General features: G+C 36.1%; 1 protein-coding gene across 21 annotated transcripts in view; it reads left to right on the forward strand.

The window, feature by feature from the left end:
- LOC102926841 (phospholipid-transporting ATPase ABCA3-like) overlaps positions 1-13334 on the forward strand; it is a 136367-nt gene that overhangs the window by 36597 nt on the left and 86436 nt on the right. For all 21 annotated transcript variants that reach the window (XR_013044558.1, XM_042282808.2, XM_042282792.2 and 18 more), the window contains exons 6-8: positions 3021-3280; positions 6356-6472; positions 7253-7370. Coding sequence is in view for 15 of the 21 variants with exons in the window: in XM_042282808.2 (XP_042138742.2) it covers positions 3021-3280; positions 6356-6472; positions 7253-7370 (495 nt within the window). In the remaining 6 variants the exon portion in view is untranslated. The remainder of the gene's footprint in view (positions 1-3020; positions 3281-6355; positions 6473-7252; positions 7371-13334) is intronic.

Here is a 13334-nt window from a genome sequence, read left to right on the forward strand (position 1 = left end):
TTGAACACTAATCCATGGTGATTTGATAAGATACAGGGGGTTATTCCAATGTTTTTATCTGTTAAGATTTGATTTGTAACCAAGTGTGTGGTCAGTTTTAGAGAAGATTCCATGAGATGCTGAGAAGGAGGTATATTCTTTTGTGTTAGGGTGGAATGTTCTGTAGATGTCTGTTAAGTTCATGTGTATCATAAAGTCTGTTAGTTCCCTTATTTCTCTGTTAAGTTTCTGTCTGGCAGACTTGTCCATTGGTAAGTGGAGTATTGAAGTCTCCCACTATTAGTGTGTGGGGTTTGATGTATGATTTAAGCTTTAATAATGTTTAACTTACAAATGTGGGTGCCCTTGTATTTGGGACACAGATGTTCAGAATTGAAACTTTATCTTGATGGACTTTTCCTTTGATGAATATGAAATGTCCTTCTCTATCTCTTTTGATTAAATTTATTTTGAAGTCTATTTTGTTAGATATTAGGATAAGTACACCAGCTTGCTCCTTAGGTCTATTTGATAGGAAAATCTTTTCCCAACCCTTTACTCTAAGGTAGTGTCTATCTTTGAAGTTGAGGTGTGTTTCTTGTATGTAGCTGAAGGGTAGATCCTATTTACATATCCATTCTGTTTGACTGTCTTTTTATTGGCAAATTGAGTCTGTCAATATTAAGAGATATTGATGACCAGTGATTGCTAATTCCTGTTATTTTTTTGTTTTGGTGGTAGTGGTAGTAGAGTGAGAGTGAGAGTGAGAGTGAGAGTGAGAGTGAGAGTGAGAGAGAGAGAGAGAGAGAGAGAGAGAGAGAGAGAGAGAGAGAGAGAGAGTTTTCTTTCTTTGAGTTTTGCTGGTGTAAAATTATCTATTTTTCATGGGTGTACCTAACTTCGTTGGGTTGGAGTTTTCCTTCTAGTACTTTCTGTAGGGCTAGATTTGTGGATAGGTATTGTTTAAATCTGATTTTGTCATGAAATATTTTGTTTTCTTTGTCTATGGTGATTGAAAATTTTGCTGGGTATATTAGTCTAGGCTGGCATCCCTGGTCTCTTAGTATCTGCAAAATGTCTGTCCAGGACCTTCTGGCTTTTATAGTCTCCATTGAGAAGTTGGGTGCAATTCTAATAGGTCTGCCTTTATATGTTATTTGGCCTTTTTCCTTTATAGCTCTTAATATTCTTTCTTTATTCTGTATGTTTAGTATTTTGATTTTTTTTTTGGTCCAGTCTCTTTAGTGTTCTGTAAGCTTCTTATACTTTTATGGCATGTCCTTCTTTAGGTTGGGAAAGTTTTCATCTTTGGTTTTGTTGAATATGTTTTCTGTGGAACAGAAATATGTTTTCTGTGGAACAAGAATTTATTGGATTTAACATTTTCTTTGACCAATAAATCTATTTCCTCTATTGCATCTTCAACACTTGAGATTATCTCTTCCATCTCTTGTATTCTGTTGGTGATAGTTTCATCTGTAGTTCCTGTTCTCTTACCCAGATTTTCCATTTCCAGAATTCCCTTGGTTTGTGTTTTCTTTGTTGCCTCTATTTCAATTTTCAGGTCTTGAACCATTTCCTTTACCTATTTGATTTTTTTTCTTGGTTTTCTTGGATTTCTTAAAGGGATTTATTGATTTATTCCAATTTTTGTGTATCTTTTCCTCCATTTATTTAAAGGATTTTTTCATTTCCTCTTTAAGGGCCTCTGTCATCATCATAAAGTTACTTTCAAGGTCATTTTTTTATGCTTTAGCTGCGTTGGAATGTTCAGGTCTTCCTGTTGTAAGATCACTGGGTTCTAGTGGTGCCATATTGCCCTTTCTGTTGTTGAATGTATTCTTACACTGGCATTTATAGGTCTGGGTTTGGGATGGTTATAGCTATGGGTGTTGATTCTTGTGTTGTCTTTGTTGGAAGGGTGTTTTGTTCCTTTATTATCTGTTTCTTTATTGTCTTTTGTCCTGAATGCCCAAGGTTTCTGGTGATTGGCAGGTTTTCGTGTCCCATTTCTATTTTCTCAGGTGAGGTTTGTCAGGTGTTGGGTGCCTAGATCCAGAGTATCCTTCTGTTCTTCTGACTGATAGGGCTTGTACCTGTGCCTGTGGAATCTGTTTTTCTAGCTGGTATGGGTTGTATCTGTGCCTCTGTAGTCTGCTGTAGTTTCAGGGGAGGGCTGGCCATGGAGAGGATGATCAGGTAAGTGGGGTTGGGTGGTGGAGTGGGTCTTGGGGGACCAGAATCCAGAGGGGGGTGGTGGTGCAGCTTAGAGGCAGGTCTCTCCCCTGTTGGCAGGCAGCTGGGGACTGCACCAGAGCAGTTGAATTCCACCAGAGTTGGGGGCAGGGCCCAGCTGCCTTGCTGGTACTGAGATGGGACTGGGGCATGGAGTAAGTCCAGGGGTTTAGGATCTGGAGGTCGTGGCAGTTCAACTGGGAGGCCAATAATTCACCTGTTCTTCCAACTGGTGTGGGTTGTGCCTGTGCCTATAGAGTCTGCTGGGGTTGTGGGGGCCAGCTGGCCACTGGCAGGGTGATCTGGTTGTTGGGGTTGAGCAGCAGATTGTGTCTTGGGGAAAGAGAATCCAGTGGGTGGCTGTGGTGGTGCAGCCTGGAGGCAGGTCTCTCACCTGCTGGCTGGCTGCTGAGGACTTTTCTTCCAACTGATATGGGTTGTGTCTGTGCCTATGGAGACTGCTGGAGTTTGGGGGAAATGGCTGGCCACTGGGAAGATGATCAAGTGGGTGGGGTTGGGTGGCAGTGGAAATAAAACCCAATTGGTGGTGGTGGCAGTTGTGGTGCAGCCTGGAGGCGGGTCTCTTACATGAGGGCTGGCTGCTGGGGACTTGCCACTTGCAAGTTTTATTAGTGTTAATATTTTACTTTTGCGAAGAGACAAACACATTCAGCCAAAGAAATCTTTTATGTCAAATCTGTGGTAGGTTCTGTAGGTTGCAAGCTAAAGATTATTTGCATTTCCTTCATCATATGTCTGAGTTACTCTTTAATCTGTTTTATTTGACCATGAGTTTTCTCACACAGGGTATATCAGGGAAGGATTCCTGGCAGTACAGCATGCCGTGGATAAGAGCATTATGTTATATCATGAAACCAGTGCTGGGAAAAAGCTATTTGATGAAACTAACATTCTCATACAGAGATTTCCATACCCAGCTCATCCTCAGGATAAATTACTTTGGATCTCCAGTCCTTTCATCCCTTTGATGTTCATAATTATGTTCTCTTCCATTGTTCTTTCCATCACACGATCCATTGTGTTTGAAAAGGAAAAAAGATTAAAGGTAATATCACTTACTTTGTGATAGTTTCTGTTTTAAAAAGTACGTGTGTGTGTGTGTTATGTATGCATGTACACACACAGCCTGTGGATATCTTTTGGAAAGTTAATTACCTCCTTCTATATATTCAGAATTTCTAAATATTGGTTACACTCTAACAGAGCAGCAAGAGACACAAATACAGAAGAGTGAGTCTTGATAATACCAACTTCGCAAGCTAGAAAAGCTTCAGAGACAAACTTAAACAGGAAAGCAACATAGAAAAAAACCTGAAGTCAAGGAGGAGGACAAAAAATATTACTAGATGAACTTGAAGTCTTTTAAACTTAGAGCAGCAATGAATTTCAAATACAGTGTGGTTCAGGGATAAATTAACATCAGTCCCAACACTACTGTTCCATTAACATCAGTATCCATTTACTTTTACAATGTTCAAGTTTTCAACAAGAACAAAAAAAGTTACTAAACAAATGAAAAATCAAAAAGCAGTAAAAAAAAAAAAAGTTGATCATCAGTAGTAGACTTAGGTAAGACACAGATGTTGGACATAGGTAGGGGGAGTTTCACAAAGCCCCAGCCCTAGGTGAAGAGTCACATTCAATCAAATGGCTGCTGAGATAAAGTCAGTTCTTTGCCAGGGAGAAGCCTCCTGCTAGGTTATCCAGTCCCTTGTGGTCTGCCCTAGACATGTATACATCTGAGGAACAAGTGAATGGACTCAGTAGGGTGTGTGGTGTGTGTGTGTGTGTGTGTGTGTGTGTGTGTGTATCTGTGTGTGTGTGTCTGTGTGTGTGTGTGTGTGTGTGTGTCTGTGCGCGTGCGCACGCACGCATGTGCTTACATGGCAAAAAAATTAAAGAAGTAGTAATGAATTTCAGGAAATGGGGATTGGACACAGGAGCTGAAGGAGGAAGAAAGGGGATGAAAATGATATAAATACAGTATTCATATATGAAATTCTCAAGAAAATTAAAAATATATAGATGTTGGACATATCAGACAGGTATTTTAACTGTGATTAATATTCTAAAGACTGTAAGTGTTGAATTATCCAAAATTCTTGGGGTTTTGTGGGTGATTTTTGCATTTTTATTTAGTTTATCTACCCACCCACATGCGCCATGGCATGTATAGAAGTCTGCAAACAACTTGCAAGAGTCAATTCTCTCTATCATGTGCTTATTATGGATCACATTGAGGTTGTTAGGCTTGTCAGGCATGGCAACAGGCACCTTTGCCTGCTGAGCCATCTCTGCAGCCCCAGAATTCTTTATAGCAATCTTAATTTCTGAGATTCACTGGAATCATGGCGTTCATATATAGTTGTACTTAAAATGTGCCTTTGTTGCAGTATGGTTAAGATACAGAGGTGGTCATACTTGAATGAAAACAGCCTATGTATTCTCATAAATGAAATTTTCAAAAGAAAACATCCCAACAGTACTTAGGAGTACCTTTATCAGGTTTATCCATTGTGGTGATATTTTATTTGTGCACCCCAATAAAACTTATCTGGGGATCAGAGAACAGAGCCAGCTACCAAATTAGACATAGAAGTCAGGCATGGTGGCACACACTTTTAATCCTATATCACTCAGGGGGCAGAGATCCATCTGGATCTCTGAGTTCAAGGCCACACTGGGAACAGAGCCAGGCATGGTGGCACACCTTTAATCATAGCACTTGAGATCTCATGCCTTTGCTTGGGAAGGACACAGGCCTTTAATTCCAGGAAGTGATGGCAGGAAGCAGAAAGGTATATAAGGCCCGAGGACCAGGAACTAGAGGCTTTTTAAGCAGTTCAGCTGAGATCCATTTGGGTGAGAACTCAGAGGCTTTCAGTCTGAGGAAACAAGATTAGTTGAGGAGTTGTCAAGGTAAGGTTGGCTGAGGCTTGTTCTGCTTCTTTGATCTTTCATCTTTCACCCCCAATACCTGGCTCCAGGTTTTTCAATTAATAAGAACTTTCAAGATTCATGTTACAATCTATAGATAAGTAAAATAAGGAAAGAACTAGAAAAAATGAACTCAAGACAGTTGAGATTACAAAAACTGAAATGTAGAGAGAAAAATGTAAAATTCCAGAAGCATCCAAAAAATATAGAACAATATCAAATGATATAACACATATAATTACATTCCGAAAAATGAGAAAAATAAAAAGAATTAAAAATACTGGGAGAATTTCCCAAAATTAGTAACGTTTTAAAATGCAGGTGCAAGAAACTCAGAGAACACAAAGATAAACATTACATAAATGTAAGTGTGTACACACCTGGACACACACACACACACACACACACACAGGCACGCATGCACACTGGCTCATTATAGTCAAATTTCTAAAGACACAGAAAAAAATCTTGAAAGCAAATACCAGTAGGGGAAAAAGATACATAGACGCCTTTCTCTTAATATCCTGGAAGTAAAGCTTTTATAGGGGCTATTTATCTTAGTGCTGGACGATTTAATTTGAAGGCCAGTGAGATGGTTTGTTAGATAAAAGAGCTTACTGCACAAGCCTGATGACCTGAGTTCAATCTTCAGATACCACAGTGGAAGGAGGGAGCCTGCTCAATGGGCAGTTTCCCATGCCTGCTCTTAGTGCTCTTGGGGACTTTGTTAGATAGTCTCCAGCTCTTGGGAGCATTATCACTCCAAGTAGCATAACTTTATTCAAAACACACACACACACACACACACACACACACACACACACACACACACACACATTTTTTCCTTATAAAAGGAGAAGGGGGTAAGAGGAATAAATGACACTAAGGATGTATGAAAAAGCCCTTAAAATAATTGGAAATTGTTTTTATTTTGTAAATCCCAGATTTAGAATTGAAATAGATTTCTGAACTCAGAAAAATATATATATTAAGAGAAATGCTGACCTTACTGAATAAATTTTGATAGACTTCTAAGCCTTGGTTTTTTTCTCATTCTTAAAATGGAGATAATATTAACCATTTTTATAGCGTTTGTAGTAAAAAAAAAAATTTAAATGATGTGTAAAAGCACTATGAATTGCCAGACATATAAAATGCTTATTTTATGTTGACTGTCCTACAGGAATACCAGCTCATAATTGGGCTTAGGAATTGGATCATCTGGGCTGGCTATTTCTTCACGTTTTTCCCTTTATATGTCATCATTATCCTTTTGATATGTGCATTACTGTTTGTCCAGGCAAGTATCCAGTTTCACGTTGTCCAACAGACATAAAATTAATCACATATATGATATTAAAACTACCTACTAAATTTTTTTAAACATAGGAGAAACAGAAAACATTCTTTTAATGATACATTTAGCTCAACTATTTAAAAAATATTTTTTACCATGTATCCATTTTTAAAATAATGTTTATTCTTATTTTTATTGTTTTCAAAATCTAGTGTGTTTTATGTTACTATACATCCCAATTCTGACATTAAGTTTTTATATGAAATACATACTATTTTGAGAAATATTGTATTTTTTAATTTAAAATGTCTTTTAAAAAATAAAATAGAGTTCCATATTCATCCCAGCTGTATTTCAAGTGTACTATAAGTACACATGGCTAATGACTACTCCAGCAAGCAGGTGAGTTTCAATGGGTTGAGTCTGCCATACAGTCCAGTGAAAACAGAGATATCATGCTATGGACTTACTGTTCCCAGGCTTACAGTAAAATAAAATGGTTTTTTGGTTGGTTGATTGATTTTTGTTTGTTTGTTTGTTTGTTTGTTTGTTTTGTTTCTTTCTTTCTTTTCTTTTCTTTTTCTTTTTTTTTTTTTTGACCCTATTAGAAAACTCAGATGCTGCTGAGTCTCTTGGCAAGATGATAACTTCCTGACTTTTGAGTCTCACCAGCTGGGTAGTGTGATCTGTTTCACTAGGGACCATACTTTTGTCTCTTTCCTTGTGTTTACATGACACTGGTTAGAGCATACCTTATCTGATGTCTTGATTGCTTTATTGCAGATTGTAGAGGAGCCAATCCTTCGATACAGTGACTGTAGTTTCATCTTTGTCTTCCTTACATGTTATGCCATCGCGTCCATATGCTTTGCCTTTATGGTTAGCACATTCTTCAATAAAAGTAAGTCTGTATTTGTAATTATCTCTAGCTAGCTAGAAGCACTGCCTTGCATTCAAACATACAAAGTCAATTATACATGAAACAATTTGACAGGAATTAGAGAGAACATTAAAAATGAATGTGCCCCAGTGTACATATAAAGAAGATATAAAATGGTAGCATTTAGAACTGAGCAGTGTTTCTGTAGAACTTGATTTAAATTGCTACTAAAAGCAAGTACTTCCATATGGCAAGACACTAGTAATCGGTTCTTTGTGAAAACTCACATAAGAATAATAGGTGTCTTCAAATCATACCAAATGGTTGAGTTAGACATTCTATTGAAATATATTTAAACAACTCACAGGTAGGTAAGGGAAACAGAGATATTAAAATAGTATATTTAGTGGCAGAAGAATCAAAATAGTGGCAGAATAAAGCTCACCATATCAGTAATACCTTAAGTGTTAATCTTCTGAATCTTCTGAATACCAAAATTATAAAACATAGCCTTGATGGATTATCACTGTGTCCAACATGTTTAGGATTTTTTTTAAAACTTCATTGATACATTTATCTAACTATTCTTTATCAATAAAAAATCAGGAGTCAGATATTGGGGTAAGAATCTGATCAGAGAAGATGCAGAGAAGGCACCAGTGACCTCCTACCTCTTCCGTTCCTTCCTCCAAAAGGGCTGAGATCCTCACTAAGCCCTGCCTTACTATTTCCTCAGTCCTCCAAAACCTGTATGGCTAATTTTGGTCAGCTAGTGGCTAGCTTCACCTTCTGATTCAAAACAAACTTTATTGTCAGAATGCAATCAAAATATAACAAAATATTCCCACATTTTTGTCTAAATAAAAAGGGAAGGTTTTTAACTCGGACATAGTAAAACTATATACAGTAAGTACAATAATTATATACAAATATATACAGGTAAGAATTACATGAACTAATGTCCAGTCCATTTGCATTTGGCAAATTCAGAGAAAATACTCCATTATCTATCCTATATTGGTGAGTCCACAGTATTGTATCTAATTCACTTTCTATCCTAAATTGTATCACCAACCCCAAACTATCTTTTTATGTCTCTCAACCTTATATGCTTTACACCTCTTTTGTGAATTTCTTTTTCTAAATTTGATAACAAGGAAAACTATAACTATCTAGTCTTCAACTCCATCAAAGACCTTAGAAGGATATTACCTGAGTAAACAGGAAGTGCTGAGCAAGCAACTTCCAAAATTAAGAAATGATATAAACAACAGACTGCCTGGACAGTTACCAAGGTTCCTCTGAAATGTTGAGGCATCCATCTTCAGCCTGCAGGCCTAGAACAACTGACAGACCTTCCTGTGAAACAGGAATTTTGAAAGACTGTTCCACCTTTCTTGGCAGAGTTCAACAGTTGCTTTCTTTTGTGTCCTGCTTGTCCAACCTAGATAGCATTCTGTCATCAGTCAAGGCAAGGTCAATTTCTTGCCCAGTGTCCAACTTTTGCCACAAAGAAAGCAAACACCATATGGAATTTCTTTAATGCCCACCGTCATCTCTGAAGTAGTTTTTGCTGCCAGGAGCAGACATGTCTCATTGCTATAAAAAACCTTATATTATTAAAACATCTTAAATGTCATATTCTATAGCTCTCTGAAGTGTTTGAAGATCACATATCCAGCTAAAATGTATCTCTGTTTGACCTTGAAAACATACCCAACATGACTACAAGTTTGATTGTAATAGGTGACTAACTACTAATCTGCATTTCTTTATTATCCTAAATAGTTTATAAATAACTTTTAAGAACTAGAAATTTGCATTATATTGTTAAATGAACTTCATAGGTATAATACCTTAAACAAGAGTAGAAACATGTACAGTATATTCTAACAAAAATAACCTTAAATTTGTATCAATATACAAAAATATCTTAAACAAGAACAGAAATATATATATATACACTATAACAAAAATAACCTCAAATTTGTATCAATGTACAAAAATCCATACCAATGTAAAATATTTAAGATTAGTAGTTGCTGTTTTTGGTTTAAAAGTAGACTCAGTAATCTACTGTTTTATCCTATCATTTCTATATCCCCCTTTTTTCTTTTCAAAACAAGATCCCTGAATCTAATCTCCTGTATTTAGCTTTTTCCCTGACCATTCCCAATAACAACTTGTTATCAACCCTCCTAAATGATGACAGATATCCATAACCACCCACTGAATGACCATAAAACACCCACCCCACCTCTTGGGAATGTAGGTATTGTGTTCTTAAAATTCCTTCTTGTTGTCTGGTGGTAATGGCATTTCTAGGGGACCCTGAGAAAATTGAGATAATAGTCAAGTCCTGGGAGAGCTAGGTGCATCATTTTTTTGCCAGTCTCCGTGTAAAGAGAAAGTATAGAGCTTATCTGAAATCCTGGCTGGAATAGTGCATGAGGCTGGACCATCTCAGCTAGCCACCTTGAAATTGTACTGAGCAGTTTATAGTCCAAAATCCAATCTTTGGGTGGTGTTTGTCAGCTTAGTGGTGTTACCATAGTCCAGATAGAATTCATTATGGGGCCCCATCCTCATTTGGAGACTTCAAAGGTCACTGTTAGGAATGGTCATGGCTCACTGCAGAAAATTTAAACATTTTAAATGTCATATGCAGTAGATCTCAAAGAGGTTAAAGGACCACAATTTGTTACGTACATCCAGAGTACCAAAACTTAATTCCTAATTACCTGATAGAGACTCAGACCCAAAATCATGTACAGGAAGCTAGATGAAGCCTTTTTCTAGAATTAGTTAGTTCTCTATATGACCATTAATATCATGACAAAAAGTTTAAAATATATTAATTTTATAAATTTGAGATAATATTTATACCTTAAAAATGTTTTAAAGAGTCAAAATAAAACCAAAGAATTATGAGTTAAGTGGCAATAGAATAGTCCCTTAACTTTGGTTTTTCTTCTGTTCCATATCAACTGGCCTTATGGCATGAGACAGAAATTTTGGATTTTCCTTTAACAAAAATGCTTCTGTTTAGAGAAGGAGAAAGCCATGCTTCAACTCCAAAGCCAGCTTTAATTTTTAATTGAACTGGGACTACAAAAAGATCATATGCCTTATAGTCTGTAGAGAACAGCAGAAAAAAAATTTATGAAATTTTATCCTGTTGGAAATGTGCTATACCATTAGGCCAATTTACTCTTTTTCTCAGAACATTTTTCTAGATGATGCGTCCTTCTTCAGATGTCTTATTTGTCCAGTGGTCTTCAGATACCTTAGTTGGGTGCCTTCATTCTCCTGGAAAAATAAAAACAAAACCTTGCCCCAAGCCTAACTGGGGAGTTTCCTTTTTTTGCAAGTTATATCTGATCAAATGAAAAGCATTTGTTAGACTTATTGTTCAACAAGATTGAATGGTCACAACTGTTTAATCAACTATTACCTCTTCTAATCAAGAGGTTTCTCCTGTTTGAAGCTAATCTTTAACAATTTTGATTGTATCCAGTCTTTCTTCTTCTGTGGAAACAAAAACAAAACCACTTCCCCAACATAACGCATATCCTAGTTTCCATTCTGAGGTCAACATATCTTTAAAGTCTATAGGCTGATTTAATTCAGCAGTTTTTTTTCTATTATCCAAGCTGTTGTTCCCTTTTCATTAGCATTTATGCAATCAAACTGTGGGGGTCTTTATTACACCTTTATGTTTATTAAGCATATCTTTTAGATGTGGTTAGATCTTTCTGTAACTGCTTGCCCTGTAGGATTATGTGGTATTCCTGTAATATGCTTTATGTTATAATATACAAAAAAAACTGTTTCATTTTACTAGAGACATTTGCTGGAGCATTGTCAGTCTTAATTTGTACAGGTTTCCCCATGATGGCCATAACTTCTAATAAATGTATAATTACAGAATCAGTCTTTTCAGAACTCAAAGCAGTTGCCCATTAAAATCCTGAATGTGTATCTATGGTATGGTGTACATATTTTAATTTTCCAAATGAAACACATGTCCATTTGCCAAATTTCATTACTTTGAGTACCCTTTGGGTTACTTTCTGAAGGTGGTGGAATTTGGTTAGACAAACAACAAGTAGGACATTTCCTTATAATTTCCTTGGCTTGTTGCTAAGTGATGGAAAAATCTTTTTTCAAACTCTTGCTATTAACATATATATCTTATGAAATTCTGAGGCTTCTAGCACATTTCCTACCAATAGCTGATCAATTTTATCATTATCTTGTGCTAGAGGACCTGTAGATCCATATGGGATCTGTTATGTATTGTATACAAAGGATGATTTCTATTTCTGATTATTTCTTGTAATTGAATAAATAACAAAGTTAATTCTGAATCATAAGTTCAGCATTTTCAATATGTAAAACAACTGTTCTGCATATTGAGAATAAGTAACTATATAAAGAGGTTCTAGAAAATCTAATAATACCATGAGAATGGCATACAATTCTAACTTTTGAATAGACTCATAAAGGCTTTTAGACATTTTACTTAAATGTCCTAATTTATAACGTGCCTTTCCTCATTTGTTTGCATCAGCATAGAATGTAGGGGCTCCAGAAATAGGTATTACCTGTACAATGTAAGGAAGGATCCAATTAGTTCTCTTTATAAATTGAAGTCTCTTGCTTTGGGGATATTTGTTGCTAATCTCTCCCAAAAAAATTTACTGCAAGATATTTACCAATGTTCATTTTCTGTCCATAATGAGGAAATTTAAGCATTAGTAAAAGCTAATTTCCACTGGCTCTATTCCTGCTAATTGATAAAGTCTTAATTTTCCTTTCAGAATCAATTCCAAAACCTTTTTTTACATAGGTCTTTAATTTTTTACCATTTGTGTGGTAATAACATTCATTCTAAGATTCTAAGATATTATCTTCTCTATGCATTATAATTTCTGTAGGGGAATGGCTAGATGTAAAATGTAAAATAACCAGAATACAAGCAAACTTTGGATCCAAATGATCCACATGTGCATCCTGTAATTTGGTTTTTTTTTTCCAAAGCCAATTCTTTCTCAGCTTCAGCTGATAAATTTCTTGGACTATTTAAGTTCTTATCACCCTGTAATGTTTGAAATAAACTACTTAGTTCTTGAGTAATTGTGAACTCAATTCTTGTGAATACAATTGTAGGCTGTAGCCAGTTAATATCTCCCAGCAATTTTTGAAAATCATTAAAAGTTCATACTTGACATCTCCTGATTTATACTTTCTTTGTTTGAATTTTTTGTAAGCCTATCTTATATCCTAGGTAATTAATAGGATCTCCTCTTTGTATTTTTTCAGAAATAGTTTGTAATCCCCAACAAGGCAAAATTTTCTGTACTTCTTCAAACATTTTCTCTACGGTGTCTGAATCTGAATCAGCTAGTAAGATATCCCTATAATTGTAAATTACAGATTGAGAAAACTGATTACAAATTATTTCCAATGGCTGTTGAACAAAATACTGACACATGGTAGGGCTTTTTAACATTCCTTGTGGAAGGATTTTCCATTGATATCTTTTAACAGGCTGAGAATTATTACAAGTAAGCACTAGAAGGCAATTATTTCTCTATCCTGTTCTTGCAAAGGCATAGTTTAAAAAAGCAGTCTTTTAAGTCAGTCACTATAATAGACCATCCTTTAGGTAATAGAGAAGGCAATGAAATTCCAGGCTGTAAAGAGCACATTGGCTGAATCACCATATTAATAGCTCTTAGATCTCTTACCATTCTCCATTTTCCAGATTTCTTTTTAATGACAAATATAGGAGAATTTCAAGGACTGGTTGATTCATTCAATATGTTAAGCATTTAGCTGCTCCTGTACCAACTGTTCTAAGGCCTGTAATATGGTGATATATTGTATGCCCCAGTAAAGCTTACCTGGGGATCAGAGGACAGAACCAACCAATAAATTAGACATAGAGGTCAGGCAGTGGTGGCACATACCTTCAATCCT

This window comes from Peromyscus maniculatus, chromosome 1, assembly GCF_049852395.1.
Source record: "Peromyscus maniculatus bairdii isolate BWxNUB_F1_BW_parent chromosome 1, HU_Pman_BW_mat_3.1, whole genome shotgun sequence".
Lineage (NCBI taxonomy): Eukaryota > Metazoa > Chordata > Mammalia > Rodentia > Cricetidae > Peromyscus > Peromyscus maniculatus.